Genomic DNA, 21,690 nt, shown 5'->3' on the forward strand with positions numbered 1-21,690 from the left:
TCTTTACAGGTTACCACTTTAGATTTACACAGGAGGTCTGGTGCTAGAATTACAGCCCATGGTCTGACACTCAAGCTAAAACCCCATGTGTGGGTGGATCGCTGTTTGCCTGCGTACAGGACCGACACGTGTATTTGCCTTTCCGCACGAACACAGGGGGAAGAGGGAGCTTTAGAAAAGTCTTTGTTTCAATTATTTATTTTTACACTGTTGCTTACATTTTTTTCCCAGATCACTTTTATTGCCATCATAGAGAATATAAATATCCCGTGTGATAGCAATATGTAGTGACAGGCACACTTTATGGAGAGATCTGGGGTCTATTAGACCCTAGAGCCCTCCTCTGCCCTTATTAGCATTTGATCCCACCAAGATTAGTGTGATCAAATGCTTTACATTTTTAAAAAAAGAAACAACTTGCATCCGGGAGAAACCAGAAGAGATGTATTTCCAGTCTCCTATATCATGATGAGATGAACAGAGCCGTTCCGGTATTTGGTCTATGATCAGCCAGCTGGTCCACTCCCACTGCTTGTTAAAGCAATCCAGGGACTAGTTAGCCATAAGGATTGCTTTTACAAGAGAGAAGACCGTTGACTGAAAAAAAAAAAAAAAAAAAAACAGAGATGATGCCTGCAGTTATTGGCATCCTAGTATAACCCCGTGAAGTCCAGAGCTGTACCAGTATGTCGCTGGTCATGAGGTAGTTTACGGATAAAAGGGAATGTGATGAACTGTAGCACTACAGCAATGCTTGAAAGAAAAACGGACAGATCAAGTGGTAAGTCAGTATGCATTCCAATGGAGGATTTTAAGGTTTAATTGACGTGTAATCTTCAGAAAGCATACAGGGCTATGGAGAAAAGGGGATACAGATGCCACCCAAGACAGACACTTTTTGGTGCACCTGTACCATACCAACAAATAAAGCTGTACAGGGGTTTACCATACATAGGGCTGAACATGCACTGGGGATCGAGTGTCTGGTTTGTGCCCACTGTGCTACTCTCATGGGCAACACGACCCTGAAAGCAGCTTTAACTCACTACCTAAACTCAAAACCCTTCTAGATTATAGCTCCTCCAGCATAATCGTGGCTCTGCTACTACTGTTGGCTCAGTGGACAAAATTGAGTAAGTGTGTGCATATGGGATGGTTAAGACTCCTAACATCCAGCGAAGGGGCAGACCAAGAGAGAGTGTTACATTTTCTCACATGTACAGTTGTGCTCATAAGTTTACATACCCTGGCAGAATTTATGATTTCTTGGCCAATATGAATGATAACACAAAAACTTTTCTTTTACTCATGGTTAGTGTTTGGCTAAAGCCATTTATTATCAATCAACTGTGTTTACTCTTTAAATCACAATGACAACAGAAACTACCCAAACGACCCCGATCAAAAGTTAACATACCCTAGTTCTTAATACTGTGTATTGCCCCCTTTAACATCAATGACAGCTTGAAGTCTTTTGTGGTATTTGTGGATGAGGCTCTTTATCTTCTCAGATGGTAAAGCTGCCCATTCCTCTTGGCAAAAAGCCTCCATTTCCTGTAAATTCTTGGGCTGTCTTGCACGAACTGCACGTTTTGAGATCTCCCTAGAGAGGCTCAACAATATTGATTTCAGGAGACTCAGATGGCCACTCCAGAACCTTGACTTTATTCTGCTGTAGCCAATGACAGGTCGACCTGGACTTGTGTTTTGGATCATTGTCATGTTGGAATGTCCAAGTACGTCCCATGCACAGCTTCCTGGCTGATGAATGCAAATGTCCCTCCAGTATTTTTTGATAACATACTGCATTCATCTTGCCATCAATTTTGACAAAATTTCCTGTGCCTTTGTATCTCACACATCCCCAAAACATCAGTGATCCACCTCCATGTTTCACAATAGGAATGGTGTACCAAATGTTGCGTTTATGGTTGTGGCCAAAAAGCAAAATTTTGGTCTCATCACTCCAAATGACTTTGTGGCAGAAGGTTTGAGGCTTGTCTCTGTGCGGTTTGGTGTATTGTAAGCAGGATACTTTGTGGCATTTGCTTAGTAAAATGCGTTTGTTCTGGCGACTCGACCATGCAGACCATCTTTCTTCAAGTGCCTCCTTATTGTGCATCTTGAAACAGCCACACCACATGTTTTCAGAGAGTCCTGTATTTCCCCTGAAGTTATTTGTGAGTTTCTTTGCATCCCAAAAATTTTCCCGGCAGTTGTGGCCGAAATTTCACTTGGTCTACCTGACCGTGATTTGGTTTCAATAGAACCCCTAATTTTCAATTTCTTGATTAGAGTTTGAACACTGCTGATCAGCAGTCTCGATTCCTTGGATATCTTCTTATATCCCTTTCCTGTTTTATACAGTTCAACTACCTTTTCCCGCAGATCCTTTGACAATTCTTTTGCTTTCCCTATGACTCAGAAACCAGAAACTTCAGTGCAGCAATGGATGAAAGATGCAAGGGTCTGTCAGGAGTTTAGAAACTCGTTGACCTTTTATACACACACACACACACACACACACACACACACACACACACACACACACACACACACACACACACACACACACACTAATTAAAAACAAACAGATCACAAGTGAGGGTGGTTACCTTTAATAGCCATTCAAACCGCTTTGTGCCAACTTGTTTGCATGTTATCAGGCCAAAATCACCAGGGTATGTACACTTTTGATCAGGGTCATTTGGGTAGTTTCTGTTGTCATGATTTAAAGAGAGTAAACACAGTTGATTGATAATAAATGGCTTCAGGCAAACACTAACCTTAAATGAAAGAATTTTTTTTTGTGTTATTCATATTCTCTGAAAAATGGCCAAGAAATCATAAATTCTGCCAGGGTATGTAAAATTATGAGCACAACTGTACCTATAAGATCCATATTGGCATGATAAATGTATGTTTTAGTTCCACAGAAAGGTTTGAACTCTTTTTGATAATGGAATTGGATTCTTTTAGAAAAAGATATAGTGGGTATAGGGGATGCATTCAGACCCTTATATTTATTTTATTTAAATGCTTTCAGACATAACAATTCTCTAAATGTTATTCAAATGCTCTGTAACTTAATGGTGCTGAAGAATTACCTGCTTACAGAACCGGAGAAACCCAATGGAATATGACACCCCCTGCAGACAGCAAGTTCCATAGTAACAGCTGGATCTGAAGAAAAAAAAAAAAAAACAACATTATAAAATGAAACCATTAGCAAGGATTTGTTACATTATACGGATCATATTAAAATTACAAATACATTCTTTTGGTTCATATTCATTTACAACCAGGATCCTGAATTTTATTTTCCACTAGGAAGAACAGCTTTTTTTATTATTATTTTAAAGCACCCTTCAGCTTCATTTTTGGCATGCTAAATACAGATTTTAATGGAAGTGTTGAGAGTTACTTTAAACTAGTGGTGCACTGAAAATGAAAATTCTGGTGACTTCAGGATGCACTTGGCCAGAACCAAAGCTGATGGGTTTTAAAATGTTTTAAAATGTATTATATATATATATATTATATATATATATATATATATATAATCTCATTTTATTATCTTGAACTTTTGATCAATATCATGAATTGAAATGAATATAAAAATGCATTGTCGGCCATTATAAGCACCTTTTGAAGCGGTGTTAAAATGATTTTTGGTGCATATTTGGTCAGTTAAAAAAAAAAAAAGTAATAAAAAATTCACCCCCATTGAAATACATGGAAAACATAGCAAGAACGCATCAAAAATGCACCTGTGTTGCATTTTGATGCATTTTTTGAGTCGCATGACCTATGGTAAAAATCACAGCAAAATTGTGGTAAAGTCTCAGCAGCCATTATCGGCACCTTTTTTTCCTTTCGGCTCAATGCTGAAAACTCAATTTTCTGCTGCAATTTTCGGTGCATCACTACCTTTTAAACAGATGGCTAACAGGCTTTTAACAAGTTTCAAGAAGAGCTGAAGCTTAAGCTGGCCATACATTTAAAGAGTCCACAGATTCCCCCCACCTATGCTACACAGTGTGGATGGACAAATCTCTTACTGCAGTCTCCTGTATTTTGACATCTGGCACCTGCCGCTGTCAAAAAACCTGACCAGTGGCTGCATCTGATTGGTTACAATCACTGTTCAGCCTACTTTTTCTTCCACCCAGCACCTTCAATTCCTTAATAGAAGTTTGAAGAGCTGGATGGTGACAGCAAAGCCACCCATGCCTTGATTTACAGGCGATTCACAGGAATTGGCTGAAATTTGAGCAGTGTATTGCCAGATTAACTGAAAGCCTGCCAGAATAAAGATCCATGTTTAACATTTATAAACTGGAGCTGATCGGAGCATTGAAGCTCAACCAACTCCAGGGAATTTTTTTCCCCTAATGCAGTGGGGCTATGCCTGAACTGCATGGGTTAACTGCTCATTTTGTCTAGAGGTGAACACAGAGACTATACTCACCTGATCCTTTGATCCTCCGGAAAACGGTGCTCCCCCACATCCAGCTATCGATTGTTCCTGATGTCTCTCGGACCAGAGCTGGCCGTGATGACATCAGGAACAGTCCACCACACAAGACCGCTAGACCTCCAGGGGGCAGGAGCCTGGTGACTGGTCTTTCGCTTGAAGTATTAGGGGAGTATATCTGGGCTCTCCAATCCCCCAGAGCAGTTAACCCATGCTATGTGGGCACAGCCCCACTGCATGGGGGGGAAAAAAAATTGCCTGAGTTCAGTTTTAAAGAATTCCTGAAAGCTGGTTAAAGTTGGCTGAGAACTTTGCAAATGCTCAGTTGGGCCTGGTTCACATGTGTGCGGGTGGTTCCTGCTGTGGGTCTGCACCTGTTCCTGCAGCTGCAACCACCTGCTCAGAAAAATGCAGGCGATGTATGCAGGTGCCAATAATGCTAATGGCACACGCAGTCAATGAAAATCGTAGCAGCCACTTCCTGCACAGGGACCCGCACTACACATTGTGGGTTCCTTGTGGGTTGCGATTAAAAGAAATGAAGCAGGGACCTTTTCCCCATTATTTTCAGAGGCACAGAGCCTATTCAAATGAATATGCCGTCGTACCCAAGCAAAACACCGCTCGCAGATTTCAATGGGCAGGAGCAATTTAGAAGCGGTGTATGCACCTTTTAAAAGGGACGCCAGGCTAGGCTAGGCGGGGAGGAGTTAAAGTGGAACTGAACTCAAAACATTTTAGGGAACATCTAGGAGGTGTTAGGCCTCATGCACACGAGACGCAGATGAAACCTCTGTTAAAAAAAAGCTGAAACGCGCGTTTAGAAACGCGCGTTTGCATGCCGCGTTTAGACGCGTTTGCGTTTAAACGCGTTTATAAAGATAACATCATGTAGACCCTCCCCAAGCTCTCAAAGCATTTTTTTTAACTATTTCTGCTATTTTGATCAGAGTGAGCAGCAGCAGCATAGAGAGCAGTTGTACACTTGCATTTGCCGTGTCACTTGCCACGGCACCTGCCACAAGTTGTGGATTGTCCACTTGCCACGTCACTTGCCACAAGTTGGGGATTGTCCACTTGCCACATCACCTGCCACGTCACCTGCCACAAATTGTGGATTGTCCACTTGCCACGTCACTTGCCACATCACCTGCCACGTCACTTGCCACGAGATGTGGATTGTCCACTTTCCACGTCATCTGCCATGCCACCTGCCACAAGCTGTGGATTGTCCACTTGCCACGTCACCAGCCACATCACCTGCCACAAGTTGTGGATTGTCTACTTGCCGCGTCACTTGCCACATCACCTGCCACGTCACTTGCCACGTCACCTGCCACAAGTTGTGGATTGTTCACTTGCCACGTCACCTGCCACGTCACCTGCCACAAGTTGTGGATTGTCCACTTGCCACGTCACTTGCCACAAGCTGTGGATTGTCCACTTGCCACATCACTTGCCACGTCACCTGCCACGTCACCTGCCACAAGTTTTGGATTGTCCACTTGCCACGTCAGCTGCCACGTCACTTGCCACATCACCTGCCACGTCACCTGCCACAAGTTGTGGATTGTCCACTTGCCACGTCACTTGCCACATCACCTGCCACGTCACTTGCCACAAGTTGTGGATTGTCCACTTGCCACATCACTTGCCACCTGCCATGTCACTTGCCACAAGTTATGGATTGTCCACTTGCCACGTCACATGCCAGTCACCTGCCACAAGTTGTTGATTTTCCACTTGCCACGTCACCTGCCAAGTCACTTGCCGCGTCACCTGCCAGGTCACTTGCCACGTCACCTGCCACAAGTTGTCTATTGTCCACTTTCCACGTCACTTGCCACTTCACCTGCCACGTCACTTGCCACAAGTTGTGGATTGTCCACTTGCCACATCACTTGCCACCTGCCATGTCACTTGCCACAAGTTGTGGATTGTCCACTTGCCACGTCACTTGCCACAAGTTGTGGATTGTCCACTTGCAATTGCAATTGTTTAAAATATTTTTCTAATGGTTTTTCATCATTTGCAATCATTTTTGAGATTTTTAATGTAAAAAAAAGGTCACCTTTAAAAACGCATATAAACGCAAACGCGGCTAAACGCGGTAGCGGCGTTTTGCCGCGTTTTACCGCGTTTTGCCGCGTTTTGCGTCTGAAACGCAGAAATTTTTGTTTCTGAACGCATTTTTTTGCTTCTGGAAAAACGAGATTAAACGCAACTGCATATAAACGGAAAAAAACGAGACTGTGTGCATGGACACATAGGATAACATTGAATGAGTTCAGGTGCAGTTGAAAAAACTGTCCAACTGCATCTGAACGCGCGTTTAACTGCGTCTCGTGTGCATGAGGCCTTAATATTACCCAAGCAGTACACTTAAATACCCCTCTCTTTAATTCTATCTTAAAAATAGCAGTGCACTAGCCAGTATGTGAGGGTGCCTAGGCACCTGTATCTGCAGTGAGATTGAAGGAATTGCTGCCTCCAACTCAAGACTCAGGAGATTTGGAGTGAGATTTGGTGAGATCACTACTGTACTGCTCACTGTTCTCCATGCTGAAGGCATGGGGAGGCAAAATCCTGCCTCTACCAATGAGACACAATGCTGAACTAGCCATGGTAAGTGAGTAATGGGGAAAATATCAGCTGCAGGAAGACCTCAGGCACTACTGGTGACTAGTCCTTCACCTTCTTTTTTGGGGCAGTTTGCAGTTTCCTTTCTAGCATGGAGGAACCCTTGAAATACCTTTCTGGTCTCAAGAAAACCCCTGCTAATTATTACTTTATCTACAGCTCACAGTACATTGGTGTGATTGTCAAACAGGAATAACGCTCTTTATATTGAGGGTCAGCAGGACACTGCAGAGATCACTGCTCTTGGTAGTTACTCATATAGGAGGCAGAAGTTGCTCATTACTCAAGGAACCCTTAAAAACCTCTGGAGGACCCCAGGTTGAGAAAGGTTGGCCTAAACTGTCATTAGTGGAAAAGTACTGGTTAGCTAGTGACACTATTTACAGTAGGCACAGACAGCACGGAAACCCACCATGTGCCTACTTGTCAGCAGATGGCAAAGACTGCTTTACCACTTTGCCAAACATTACTGAACAATAAGGCCTGTGTCTGTAAGCCTACATTGGGGACATTGTGCAGTAAGCTCCCAATGTGAATTGTATATACACCAAACACCTGCAATAAGATGGCACTCTATAAACAAATGAAATGACCCTCACTTTATTGGCTTCCCACGAATCTCCGTCATAATCGAACTCTCCCCACCCAGGTACTCAAAGCAAAGACTGAGGAAACTGTATATGACAAATGCTGTTGGGAAGAAAAATAAAACTGGTAAGATAAAACAAGATGTGATGCAAGCAATATAGTACAGCAACCAAAAAAAAAAAATGAATATCAATTAAAATGTCATTTTAAATCTATGAAACTCACTACATTTAGACACAGTAGCACCATTAGGAATGCAGATTCCAAGATGAGCAGCGCATAGTCAATCAGAGCTGAACGCTAGGTCTAAAAGACACAACTTAAAAGAGGAGTTCCAAGTTCCTCCCAAAATAATTAAAAGTCAACAGCTACAATAATGTAGCTGCTGACTTTTAATATTTTGACACTTACCTGTCCAGGAATCCAGCGGTGTCCTCACCTGAGCCAATTTTTTAATCAGTTATCGGTTGCTGGTGCTGCCATCTTGACGGAAGGAAACCAGCAGTGAAGCCTTGCGTTTTAATTTTTTGTGCTATATAATATATACAAAAAAGGCCGACAATGTTGAAAAAAATAAAAAATATATAAATTTTTTTTACTTCGTTATAAAACCTACCCAATAAAAAATAAAAATTGGAAAAAAAGCTCTAAAAGTCTTTATCATTTTAGGCCAATATGTATTTTGCTACATATTTTTGTTAAAAAAAAAAAAAAAACGAACTATATCAATAAGAGTATATTGATTGTAGATGCTACAACTCTTGTGCAAACCAAACAATGGAATTTTTTACTTTTTACTAGTAATGGTGGCGATCAGTGGCTTATAGCATGACTGCGATATTGTGGTGGACAAATTGGACATTGACACTTTGTGGGAACCAGTGACAAAAATATGCACGGTCATTGTACTAATGAAACTGGCTGGGAAGAGGTTAAGATCAGGGGCGATCAAAGGGTTAATCATGTGCTTGACCGATGATTTACTACTGTGGGGGAGGTGCTTATACTAGGGGAAGGCACAGATCGGTGCCCCTGCTTAGCAGAGACACAGGATTCATGCCTTCTGTACTGACAGAACGACAATATGTCTTGTTTACATAGGCGGGGTGCCATTCTGCCTGTGTACCGAGTCCAATCACAGTGGGAGAGGGCCGTTGGCAGCATGCCCCAGACCCGGATGTGTAGAAGCATTTACTAGGTACTTGATTCTGTGCAGCAGAGCCACCTTGCCGCTATATATATGAAAGTTATATGGTTGGCAAGCAGTTAAAAACAGCTGTACTCTCTGCTCTGTTGGCTCCCTAAATCTGGCCATAGATGTATCTTTTTTTTTCATTCAGCCAATAAGCTAAAAAACAAAACAAAAAAAAACAACTATAATGGATTACTCTAGCCACACAAATGAGGTGGATCATCCCAACTGAGACATTGTATTCTAACAGTAAGACTATCCGCTGTCAGAATACACTAATCAGTCAATGCAGCCCATTGACTGCAGCTGCTTATCCAGAAAACCTTTCCAAGATTCCTGTACGACAGAAGTTGATCATTAGATCGAGCGGGAGTGACCAAACCTGGGTTGCAACTCAGCTGGTCCCCGCTGAACAATGTGAATTTTGATCCATCTAAAGCCAACTTTAGTCAAGCTATAGCTGCTTGATGCAGTTACTGTAGCACAATATTTAATTCCCTTACCTTCATAGCAATCCCTTACTGAGTCAAAGTACACATAGTACTGGTCATTGCCGATGAGTAAGAGGCTCAGCCAGGAGTCAAAGGAGTAGATGGGCACAATGAACAAGATCCGAATGATGTATCGCTGCTCATTTGGGATAGTGTAATTTCTTAGGTGAACGTAGATCTGTAAGGAGGAAAAAGCATTAGTAGTGGAATGGATTTACTAAAGCAAAAACATTTTAGATTGAACAAATTAGATAGTTAGATACTCTGTCTTGTTTTGCTACCTATGTCTTCCTGGGAAGACATAGGCAGCATAGGAAGACATTCGCCCCCCCCCCCCCCTCCATCTTAGTGCTTTATGCTCTATTTTCCCTATTTTCCATTTTCTCTTTTTTACCTACATTCTATCTTTTCAAGGTTGTATGCCTTAGTAAAGGAAAACACATCTATTTTCACAGGAAAAATAATTGCATCTACACTTTGTGTTTGACGAATATGTCATTGACAAATTGTTCAAAGTCAAGCACATTGGACCTTGATATTATGTTATAGATGGCATTAGAATTTGTTTATATGGACTGCTTTGTTGTTACAAGGTTCTCTCGATAACTTATTATGGTCTTTGTATTGCATTTTATGTCATATACTATAAAAAATAAATAAATAAGAAAAAAAAAAAAAAACATCAGTTTTTATTATTTAGATAGATGCACTTAAGCATCTAACCTGCATGGGTAAACAAAACACCACACACATCACTTTAAAGTACATCTAAACCCTTAAATAAGACCCCTTTCACACCAGGGTGTTTTGCAGGCGCTAATAGCGTTAGAAATAGCGCCTGCAATCCGCCCTAAAGAAGCTGCACCATTGTGTGCAGTGTGAAAGCCCCGAGGGCTTTCACACTACAGCGGTGCGCTGGCAGGACGTCAGAAAAAAGTCCTGCCAGCAGCTTCTTTGGAGCGGTGAAGGAGCAGTGTGTTTACCGCTCCTCCACCGCTGCTCCCCATTGAAGTCAATGGGGCAGCGCTGTAATGCCGCCGGCAAAACGCCGCTATTGCGGCGTATTGCCGGCGGTTTTAACCCTTTCGCGGCCACTAGCGGGGGTAAAAGCGCCCCGCTAGCGGCCGAAATGCGCCGCAAATCCGGCGGTAAAACGCCGCTAAAAATAGCAGCGTTTTACCGCCGACGCTATCAGCGGTGTGGTGTGAAAGGGGTCTAAGAGTGTAATACGTTAAAATATTATTAAATTGCCGCTTAGAGCCTTTAGATGAGGTTGCTGCATTTTTTTTATTTATTAAAGAGGAAGTAAAGTCTTCCTTTTAAATTGTACTTACAGTTAAGCCTATAATAAGCCTTAAAGTGGGGTACCCCCTAAAAAAAAAAAATTAAAAGTCAGCAGCTACAAATACTGCAGCTGCTGGCTTTTAATAATCGGACACTTACCTGTCCCGGGTTCCAGCGATGCGGGGGAACGAAGCCCCCCCCTCGCTCCCCGCTCCGCTCGCGGCGCCGTCATGCATACTGTGGGCACCCGGCTGTGGCTTCACAGCCGGGCACCCACTGCGCATGCGCGAGCGGCGCAGGGCGCCGTGATACGCCGTACAGTCACCTGGGACACGTGACAGGTCCCAGGTGAATGTGCGGCGCGAGGGGAAGTGATGTCACCAGCCCGGGCAATGAAGAAGGCAGACTACGAGGGACCCCCTAGCAACCGGTATTTAGAGGTGAGTAAAAAATTTTTTTTTTGCCAATTATTTTTTTTTGATTTTTTTTAAGATTTTTAAGTGGTTTTATTTTTTGGGGGGCAACTCCACTTTAACTAGGTACTGTAAATATCTCCTAAACTTGCACCGTTTACGAGATATTTACTATATACGTCGACGCCACTGACGCATGCGCTCTGAAGACACAAGGGCCTGTGCTGTTTCTTCGGGGCCCTGTGCTGTGACCGGCGGAAAATGTCAGCGGTCTCAGTGGGCGCCGCTGAGAGAGCTTCGTTCTAAGGTAAGTATTTTTAAAATGAGCTAGTATGCGATGCATACTAGCTCATTATGCCTTTGTCTAATGCCCCATACACACGATGGAAAATTCAGCCAGCAAAGGAGAGCTGTGACCCCTGCTCTGTCGTTTCAGATGAGAGCTTTTGGTCAGAAAATGCAACCGTGTGTATGCTCCATCGAACTTTTGCTGGCCGAATTCCAGCCAGCAAAAGATTGAGAGCAGGTTCTCAATTTTTTGGTCGGAAAAAGTTCAGATGGGAAATTCCGATTGTCTGTAGCAATTCCGACACGCAAAATTCCTACACATGCTAGGAAACTATTCGACGCATGCTCGGAAGCATTGAACTTCATTTTCTCGGCTCGTCGTAGTCTTGTATGTCACCGCATTCTTGATGGTCGAAAGTTCAGCAAACTTGTGTGACCGTGTGTATGCAAGCCAAGCTTGAGCGGAATTCTGTCGGAAAAACCATCCAAGATTTTTCCGACGGAGGGTGCGCGCGGCATTACGGGTTTTATTTATTTATTTATTTTATAGGGATTACAACCACTTTAAGGCTTTTCCTCCTTTAGCTGGTGATCCTGGCACTAACATTTCCTCTCCTAGACTGACAACACTAACTCACTGTACTTTATCTATGAAGGAGCATTGCTACTCTAGGGCAGAACTACATCCCCCTGAAGAGTCACGGGCGAACCAAGCTGCTTAAGAAAGGGAATTAATTTTTTTGCACAATGATGGAAATACAAAATTGCAAATACTGGGTACCCACCGCCAACACCTAGACTAAATAAAAAAAAAAAAAAAAAAAAAAAAGACAGCATGCACATACCAACATATTGAAAATAAAGTGCAAAAAGCAAAAATGGATTAACTCACAGATCCCGGTGACAATCACCATGGGGGATAAAGGGGTATATGGTTTAGTTATCAGCACACAAATGACAGCCATTGATCCCTCCCATCCTTGAGAAAAACCCAGATGATTGGGTGAAACATGTCGGAGGAAATACCACGACAGTGACACTCTACACACGCCACGGATGACGCATCACATCACGTTGGCGCATGCGCAACACACAATTTGAAGTCAGCAGCAGCCATTTTTGGCTGAGGTACCAGAATGGCTGCCGAGACGTCGCTACAACACCACAGTGCGATCAGCAGAACCGACAGTGAATCCCCCTAGATCTCCGTGTGGCAATACAGCACAGGGTAACCGGCCGCTATGATCATTCTTATTGTGTAGGAAATCGTCAGCTGCAAACACAGATATCTGAATGATGCCTGTAGCTTCAGGCATCATTCAGATATACCACCACAAAGCCCGGGACGTCCATGGATGTTCAGCCGTCGGCAAGTGGTTAAGCTATTCGTCTACTAGTGACATGCAACCTTTTTGGATCATTTTCAAGTGTGTTAATAACTAAACCATATACCCCTTTATCCTCCAGCTGGGGGCTTATGGAATAATTAATACAGTATTGGCACATTGATCTATGGTGATTGCCACCGGGATCTGTGAGTTAATCCATTTTTGCAATTGAGTGTGTGCATTCCTTAAACGTGACGCAGCTGCTCTATGATTTAGACAATATTGTCTTTTTTTATTTTTATTTAGTCTAGGTGTTGGTGGTTGGTACACAGTATTTGCAATTTTGTATTACCTTCATTGTGCAATAAAATGAATTCCCTTTCTTAAGCAGCTTGGTCCGTCCGTGACCATTTTCAGGGTGTTTTCCCTCCTGTACTTTGGTGCAGTCTCCAGGACTTGGGAATCTAGATAAATACTAGATTTGGTGAGTCTACAATTTTTTGGGGGACGCTGCACCTGTATGCACATTAACTGATTGGTGTAGTGGTTATATGATAGTGAGTTGCTGGTCTCTACTTATTACACAGAACTACAACCCCCCCCCCTTCCATAACATGGGGAGAGATGTTCTGTAGTTCACAGAATAGGCCTAGGAAGGCTGATGACATTGCTTGGGATTTCAGTTCTGTCTACAGTAAGGCCCCTTTCACATTAGCGGTCTCATTGGGTCCTCCTGTCAGTTTTTGACCCGATCAGACCCTCCATTCTCCTCTATGGAGCGGTGGGTGTAAAACGGACATGTGTCCATTTGCAGCTGCCTACATCCAATCTGATCCGATTCGCTAAAAATAGATGGATGGGGATTCGCTCCCCTTCCATCTAGCGAATCAGATCAGATAGCAGTCGGGTGTACATAGACAGGCGGTCCGTTTACATCCAGCTGCCCATAGAGGAGAGCGAGTTGTGTCTGCATAAGAGGAACGGAGGCAGATCAGCCACTTGCCTGTTCAGCGAACAAATCCCCCGCTAAGCTTCTGGCGGAGTCCGCCCCATGAGAAAGGGGCCTAAGTTCCAAGGAACTGGATTTTTCTGCGCTTGCAGAAAAATAAGAAAACAAGTACAGCCACCACAGCGAAAGTCTGGCATGCTGCAATGTATTACTTTTTTTGTTCCCGTGTTTGTTTAGACAGTAATAATTTCTCACTTAGCTTGCACAACCCAATGAAAGAGGTGTGTTAGAAATGGCCATGAGAAATCAAACTATGTTATCAGCAGACAATGGCCAATCAATAGGTGAGCACACAGCTAACAGGAAGAGAAGGCCAGGTAGACACGGAGCTGTCATTACATGCAGGACAAGGGTCACTTCTCTGAGCAAACATACAAGCAGCCAGAGGCAACTGGAGATATCACTGTAGGTATGACAACACTCGAAATCAGCAATAAAAGCATGTGATCTAAGCAGTTCTGCCCTATTACACATGTACAGCTGCTGATTACAGGATTCCAGAAGCTCACAAGCGACTTGAAATTTAACAACCGGACATCTATGACTCAATGCCTCATGCTACAATCACCCATTATCTCATATACTGTATTTTCCCACACCAACAGAATAGGATCATGGAAAGGAAAATGCGACTAGATAAAAATTGTAAGGAAATCAGTGATACAATGAATTAAAATTCATGGAACACCATTGCCAACCATCTAGAATTACAGTATTTCCAGGAACAATTTGCTTTTGAGCATGGAATGCTTCATTCACTAAGATTTTTGTTTCCCATGACGATGATGTTAAAGTTTAATATATTCAAAGACTATGGTTCTCTTATGAGGAACTTCAAAAACAAACGTTTTATCACTGATCAAATGGTGCATCGATAATAGAATACTTAGTAGAACGATAGGCAAAACTTTTTTCCCCCCATTTTGGTCAGAGTAAGGGAAGATTATAATGCCTGTTGGTTCATTTTTTATCATCTGTGTCCCATTGATGAGATTTACTTTCATGTCCTGTTCCATAGCCAAAATAGGAAGTGAGAGGAAATCCCTGCAAATTAAGGGAATCCATTGGGCACCCCCCAGGTCACCAGAACTAGTGTCCCTGTTGGAAGATTTCCACACTATTACTTTTCATGGGACAACCCAAAATTTACTTTTACTTCAACTTTCAATGCTAATGGTAAACAGGACTAATAGAGAGGATTAAGCTCCCCAATGAGGACAAGGACCTGACAGCTGTTCGAATCGCTCTCCACTCTATCCAAAACTTAAAAAAAAGTTTTGCCTTTAGTTATACTTTAAGCTGGCCATACTCCGAACTAAATTTGTTTGTTTCCTGCTGATCCAGCCAAAATCTTATCCATGGGTGGTCTTGCCAGTGCACCCTAGCTTGAGAATATTCAGTCTGAGGAACAAATGAGATGGGGGCAAAATTGTAAGCTGAACATTCACGGTTCAGGTATTCACAGCTGCAGGACCCTGCTTTCAGAATACAATAACCAGCAGCAGGAGATTGTTATATTCTTTTATTCAGCCCACATGTATGGCTAGCCTAAGTAAGTATGTTAAGCATACAATCATCTGTCATATTTTTAATAAGCCATACATTCAAACCAAAAATCAAATTATGGACTTTGAAAAACATTAACAATCAGGTATCAAAAAATTCTGAATGAAGAATTAGATACAGGTATTCCCCTCTACATTAGCAATTATATAGGGAAGAGCAAATTTAAAGGACAAGTTCTCTTTACCGTGAATAGTAATGAGGCTAGTATAAAAATTCAGTAGGCCTGGCTCCGGTTTTCACCATGAAAGGTGTGGTGCTGTGCAGGGCCACACAAATGTAGGCAGGTGCCAGTACTGTGATTTTATAAGTTTTTTTAAAGTGTAGCAATGTAAGGATTAGCTTGCTTTGGTGCATCTGCCATTTGGCCTGTTGAGGTTCCTGTAGCTAGGGTATTTAGGCGGGGAGACATTGGGCCACAGTGGAACGGGGAGTTGCACCTTTGTAATGTTGCACCTTTATGGGTACCCCCTTGGCATGGCCCTGAAAATGGGACTGTGTAGCAAATGGATCACCATTGGTTGCAAACCATTACAAGTTAAAGGTATGAGACACTACAGCATAGCCCAAATTCCAGAATTATCTGGCTTATAAACTATTTGTCCCACGATCATTATTTGGTCTGTCTTGTTTATTACTTGTAAAACAAATGGCGGGGTTCAGGGAAGCCAGTTGGAGGCAATTGTCTATTTCCACTTCACATCCTTAAAGTGGTAGTTCAGCCAAAAGCCAACAAAGGCTAAACCTACTCCCATCCCCATGCTAAAGCCGAACAGAGGGCCGAATGTTGGGCGGCATCAGCTGGTTCAATATAAACCATCCGACATTCGGCCGTGTTAGTACAGCAGCTACGACCTGAGCTGTCAGTTTTTTTTGTTCAGCCTGCTGGGTTGAATAAAAAAAATAAAAAATAAAAAAACCTAGCAGGCTGTACTAGGCTTAAGGCCCCTTTCACATGTAGTGGATTCTGTTCTGATCAACAGGGGGGATCAGCTCACAGATCCCCTGCTGATTGTAGCAGAGCAAGCGGATGACACATCTGTGTCCATTCAGTTTCTGCAGAGCAGATACACCAGGTCCCACTCTTTTCTATGGATGGCTGGCAGTAAATAGACTGCTTATACCTGAGTACCTTCCAGTCTGATCTGCCTAGATGGAAGAGGATGGATCCCCTTCCATTGTTTTTATCAGACTGGATCGGACCCAGAGGTAGGTGGGTATAAAAAAAACGGACACAAGTCCACTTGCACCCGCCTGTCCACAGGAATTCATGAACCTTTCGATGAGGACCGTCTTAAAAATTGACAGGTGGACCTGCTCAGATCACTTGTGTGAAAGAGGCCTAAGCCTATTCTATCTAACCGTGTAAAGAAAAGATTGGTATACTTGGTGTACCTGTTCTGAAGCTGCTCTGGTCTGATCACATGGTCTCTAAAGCCGTGGCTTCTGTGTAGAGGAGAGATCGCCAACAACAGCTACAAATACCTGCAAGATGATGTCACCCATAGACTTACTATGCGGCATCTGTTGACTGTCCCTCCTCTACATTGAAGCTGCCTCTGACAGTTGATCATGGGACTGGACTGAAGCAGCTTCAGGATAGGTAGGTATACAGATCCTTCTTTACGGGGTTAGACAGAATAGGCTAATGCTCCGTACACACGGCCGTAATTTCCGTCTGAAAAATCTTGGATGGTTTTTCCGACGGAATTCCGCTCAAGGCTCTCATACACACGGTCACACAAAAGTTCCCCGAACTTTCACACGTCAAGAACGTGGTGACGAGCAACACTACGATGAGCCAAGAAAACGAAGTTCGATGCTTCCGATCGTGCATCGAATTGTTTCCGAGCATGGATAGGAATTTTGCGCGTTGGACTACAGACGATCGGAATTTCCGATCAGAACTTTTTCCGTTGGAAAAATAGAGAACCTGCTCTCAATATTTTGCTGGAGAGCCTGCTCTCAAAATTCCGGCAGCAAAAGTCCAATGGAGCATACACACGGTTGGAATTTCCGACCAAAAGCTCACATCTGACTTTTGTTGCCGGAATTTCCGGTCGTGTGTACGGGGAATTAGATTGGGTGTGGGAGCAGGTTTAGCCTTAGTTAGCTTTTGACTGAACTTCCACTTTAAGTTCACATCAGTTCATATGCTTTTTATTTTTTTTTGTAATGCTTTTTTGCCATTTTTGTTTTGGCCAACAGCAAACAATATCTCCTGTGACATCATTAGGTGTCATACGTCTTTTAGGCTTCTGCTTTCTCTATTTGTCGTTTGTCTGTACAGTTGTGAAAAGGATTAAGCATCTCAAGAATTAAATGCATTACAGGCACTTCCCTCACATGCCATATGGTGCTTATGGGGAAACTTAGTGATGGTGGAAGGAATCATGCCGCAATGGCTTCACGCTGACAGGTGGATGAAGGCTTATAGGGAAAGTAGCAAGGGAAGAAGCCCTGTTATGGCAAAAAACACCCCAATAACATTTCTTAAGAGCATGTACATGATTTTTTTTTTTTTTATGAAATTCAATTAAAGTCGATATGGTCAAAAAATGCACCAGCTCACTCCAAAAGAAGGAAATGCTGTAATTTCAAAAAAAGGTTAAGATAAAGATTGTAAAGATGTGAAGGGGCACCCTAAGAAATGATAGGATTTCTCTTGTTGTGCGATGTTGCACAGATGTAAACAGTGTAAACAGGGGCTCACAGAATATTGGAGTTTGTATTTGAGGCTGGATATCATAACGGTAACCAAGACTTTCACTTCTAATAGCCATCATGAATCAGCACTCCTGTCTGATACATCATTAGCCTGAGCAGTGAGCACCATTATTAAGTATTCCCCTTGCTATAGGAGAACACATGGCTATGTACTAGGGTATTGTAGGCCTATACACCATATATTAATTTAATCAACTGCCTTGGCCATGAAAAATATTATGGGATAAACCCTCTATGGACAATTACCAACCAAGAAAAGTAATTTACACAGGTATAGGCTGACTTCTACTTCTGGGTTGAAATTAAGGCTGGGTTCACACCTATGCGTACTGGATGCGGAATTCTCTGCATCCAATTTGCATAGCAGGAGAATGTGACCGGCTCTCTATGGAGCCAGTTCACACGTCTCCGGGGCGGCTGCGGAGCGCACGGCACAGAATCGCTGTGCATCTTTGCCTCTGTTTCATGGCCGAATTCAGGCAAAGATTCTGCCCCGATTCGACCCTGAAACAGAGAACAGGGCCGGACAAGCATTGCTGTGTGATCTGTGGACGGTTTAGGTGTGAACAAAGCCTCAGTCCATTGAGATATTGAACAATGCAGATGGATGCAACTTTGCACAATCACAAATTTTAAACCCATAAAAAATTGGGCACTTAGAAACTGTTCCAGGTTTGGGCTTAATCGTGGATGATCAAATTTAAAGGTGTATGAAGTTGTAGAGGTTTTGGCAGCCTGATCTGCCAATGTATGGCCAACTTGAAGTATATCTTAACCCAAGAAATGAAACATATTACAGTTCACTATTCCTTAGATGATACTGCCAGCACAACACACTTCCTGTCCTAGGGCGACAATGATCCTTCACTGAATGATCCATTGGCTAGCAGGTTTATTTAGGAGAGAAAGTGTGTAAGGACTACAGAACACCTCCTACTCTAGCAAGTCTACATATTTCACCAGCACACTGAGGATCTATTTTCACCGTCCAAAGGAAAACCTTTGGACGGAGAGTGTAGATCCTTGGTGCTCTGGAGAATATGTAAACTTGTTTGATGTTTCCAGGATCCAGCTGGTAATTGTTACAGCACCCACTATTGATGAGCCTTGTTTTCCAGAAAGTGTACGATCGCAATATAGACAACACCTCCTACTCTATACATCTCCATAACATAGGGGTGTTCTGTAAGCCTGAGAGAAGACCTGAGTTGGTCTGGTAACATTTCTCGATTTAATACTGCACAGTGTACAGGACAGCATGGGATTTCTGGCAGGTTCAACACGTACTTATCAAATATACCACTGAAAAAGTTTTGTTATCTAACAGATCAAATAAGAGAAATTCATTGTTCAGTTTTTAGATCCAATTTAAAGTTAATGCCCACGTTTGTACAGTTTTGTACTCCCAGCCCTTCAAGAACCAATCAATCAACAGTTAAACAATGCCTTACCTGGTGGCAGGTCAGCAGCAGAGCTGTCCACACAAACAACCCGGAGATGCCCTGTGCAGCTGCTGTCGTTAAGAATAATTGATCTCCATCGATGGTGGTATTGGAAGCTGTCCGAAGCTGAACAGAGGTCTCACTGTCCATACTAAATATAACCTCCGATCTGCCAGACGTAGTTTGACCCGTTGCGTTGGGAATCAGAGTGGAAAGGGACACATTTGGCTCCATCGTGGAGAACTGATCAGCCATGGTGTTATTCATCTGTGCAGAGCCTGTCAGGGAGCAAAGGTAAAGTCAGGCTTCGTCAGGCGCTCAGGATAGTAGCTGGAGAGGATTATACACAGTGATCATCTCACACATAGGGAGGAGTTATGGAAAGCACAAGATTAATAGGATATTTATTTAGTCAGGAATGACAGCCTATTGTATAAGATATACCGTATACATCACCATTACGCCAATGTGCCTCCTAGTGTGCAGCAACTATCCCATATCAAACAAAATCACAAGTAACACAAGATATGTTTGTGCTAGACAGCGCTTGCAAAAATAATAATTACTACAATAGAGATATGTGAAATAAAATAATAATGATGATAAAGGTATGCTCATTCCAAAATATTAATAACCAGCAATTCCACAATAAAAGTCCATCCTTATAAAAATGAAACATGTGCTTGTGTCTTGAAACCAGAATAATGTAACCTGGTAAATGCTATATTACCATGTGATCTTCTGAAGTCTTCACGTGATGATGAGTCATGTCAAGCGTGGCGATGTCCCCTGGTAATGCTATATCACCACACTTGACGCGAATCATCATCACGTGATATCCTCAGAAGATCACGTGGTAATATAGCATTACCAGGGGACATTATTCTGGTGTCAAGGCACAAGCACTTTCACTTTTCTAAGGATGGAACTTTTATTGTGGAATTGATGATTATTCTGGACTGAGCATCTACAAATATTTGAGGCTGAGCATCCTTTTTATCATTATCATTTTATTTCATTATTGTAGTAATGGTTATTATTCTAGGACTGCTAGAAAGCTCCACAGGGGCAAGGAGACCAGATAAACGTCCATGATGGCTAGGCAGAGGCAATTTGAGGGAGAACCCTCTTCCTCAGTGGCTCTGAGGAAGAGAGTTCTCCCTCAAAAAGTGTCAGCCTAGCCATCATGGACGCCATCTGGTCTCCTTGCACATTTGGAGCTTTCTAGCAGTCCTATAGACAAGTGTTTTTCAACTCCAGTCCTCGAGGTGTCCCAACAGGTCATGTTTTCAGGCTTTCCATTATTTTGTGCAGGTGATTTAATCAGTTTCACTGCCTTAGTAATTACCACAGCTGTTTCATCTGAGGGAAATCCTCAAAAAACATGACTTGTTGGGGCGCCTTGAGGACTGGAGTTGAGAAACACTGCTATAGACATTGGGTTCACACTGTTTGACATCCATTTTTTCTATACACATTTGAGTATTCTGTGCATCACTTTTTATCCTTGAATAAATGGTTTTAATGGTATTGCACTAGGTTGGTGCGCCCTTCTCTTGTTTTTGCGTAGTCTTTTAGTACTTGTGGATACCCATGGTCCCGAGAGGGCGGCAAGACCGTAGGCATTGACAACAAGGATTAAGATATGATTTTCCTTCTTGGAGCTAAACACCTGAGTGCAGGAGAATTACTTTCTTTGGATCTTTAACCTCCTTACAAGGATTCCTACAGGCATGGATCATAAGCATGATGTGGATCTCTTTCCGAAGTAGCATTTACATACAGGCGATGATCAAACCATAGCTTATATGATATTTATGTGAATTTATCATACTGCTTTTCATATGGTACATATATAGCTATGTATTTTTGATAGGCCTATATTGGGATAGTTTGGGGTTTTCCGTTTTCCTAATACTATTTATATTTGAAGTTTTCCTTTTTTTGTGGCGTTTCCCCTCACTAAATCAGAAAGTCTGGCAGAATATTTTCAGCAGGATAGGCACCATTGGTTGATTGCCCGTTTGGTGGGTGGAGTCCCTTATATACATTATATATAGTTTGTTTCTCATTTCAATGTTTGAGCTGTGACCAAGGTGGTTTGCCGAAACGCGTCAGCCCCTTTTTACTTTAACCTGTACCAATAAATAGTCTGCATATAGATTTGGAGTTGCCAGCTTTTTTACTTGACTCTGCTGCTTGATTGGTGTCGGAAGGACATTGCAGCCAGAGCTCCCTGCTGTGGACT

General features: G+C 42.6%; 1 protein-coding gene across 1 annotated transcript in view; it reads right to left on the bottom strand.

The window, feature by feature from the left end:
• The window catches only part of TMEM184A (transmembrane protein 184A), a 97,773-nt gene that overhangs the window by 14,331 nt on the left and 61,752 nt on the right, over positions 1-21,690 (bottom strand). The window contains exons 2-5 of the mRNA XM_077449125.1: positions 19,452-19,720; positions 9,401-9,566; positions 7,717-7,807; positions 3,108-3,183 (exon numbers count right to left, since the gene is read on the bottom strand). Of these exons, the coding sequence (XP_077305251.1) occupies positions 3,108-3,183; positions 7,717-7,807; positions 9,401-9,566; positions 19,452-19,709 (591 nt within the window). The 5' untranslated portion in view covers positions 19,710-19,720. The remainder of the gene's footprint in view (positions 1-3,107; positions 3,184-7,716; positions 7,808-9,400; positions 9,567-19,451; positions 19,721-21,690) is intronic.

The sequence above is a fragment of the Lithobates pipiens genome, unplaced genomic scaffold (genome assembly GCF_037356315.1).
Source record: "Lithobates pipiens isolate NorthernLeopardFrog02 unplaced genomic scaffold, aLitPip1_a1.2 Scaffold_22, whole genome shotgun sequence".
Classification (NCBI taxonomy): Eukaryota; Metazoa; Chordata; class Amphibia; order Anura; family Ranidae; genus Lithobates; species Lithobates pipiens.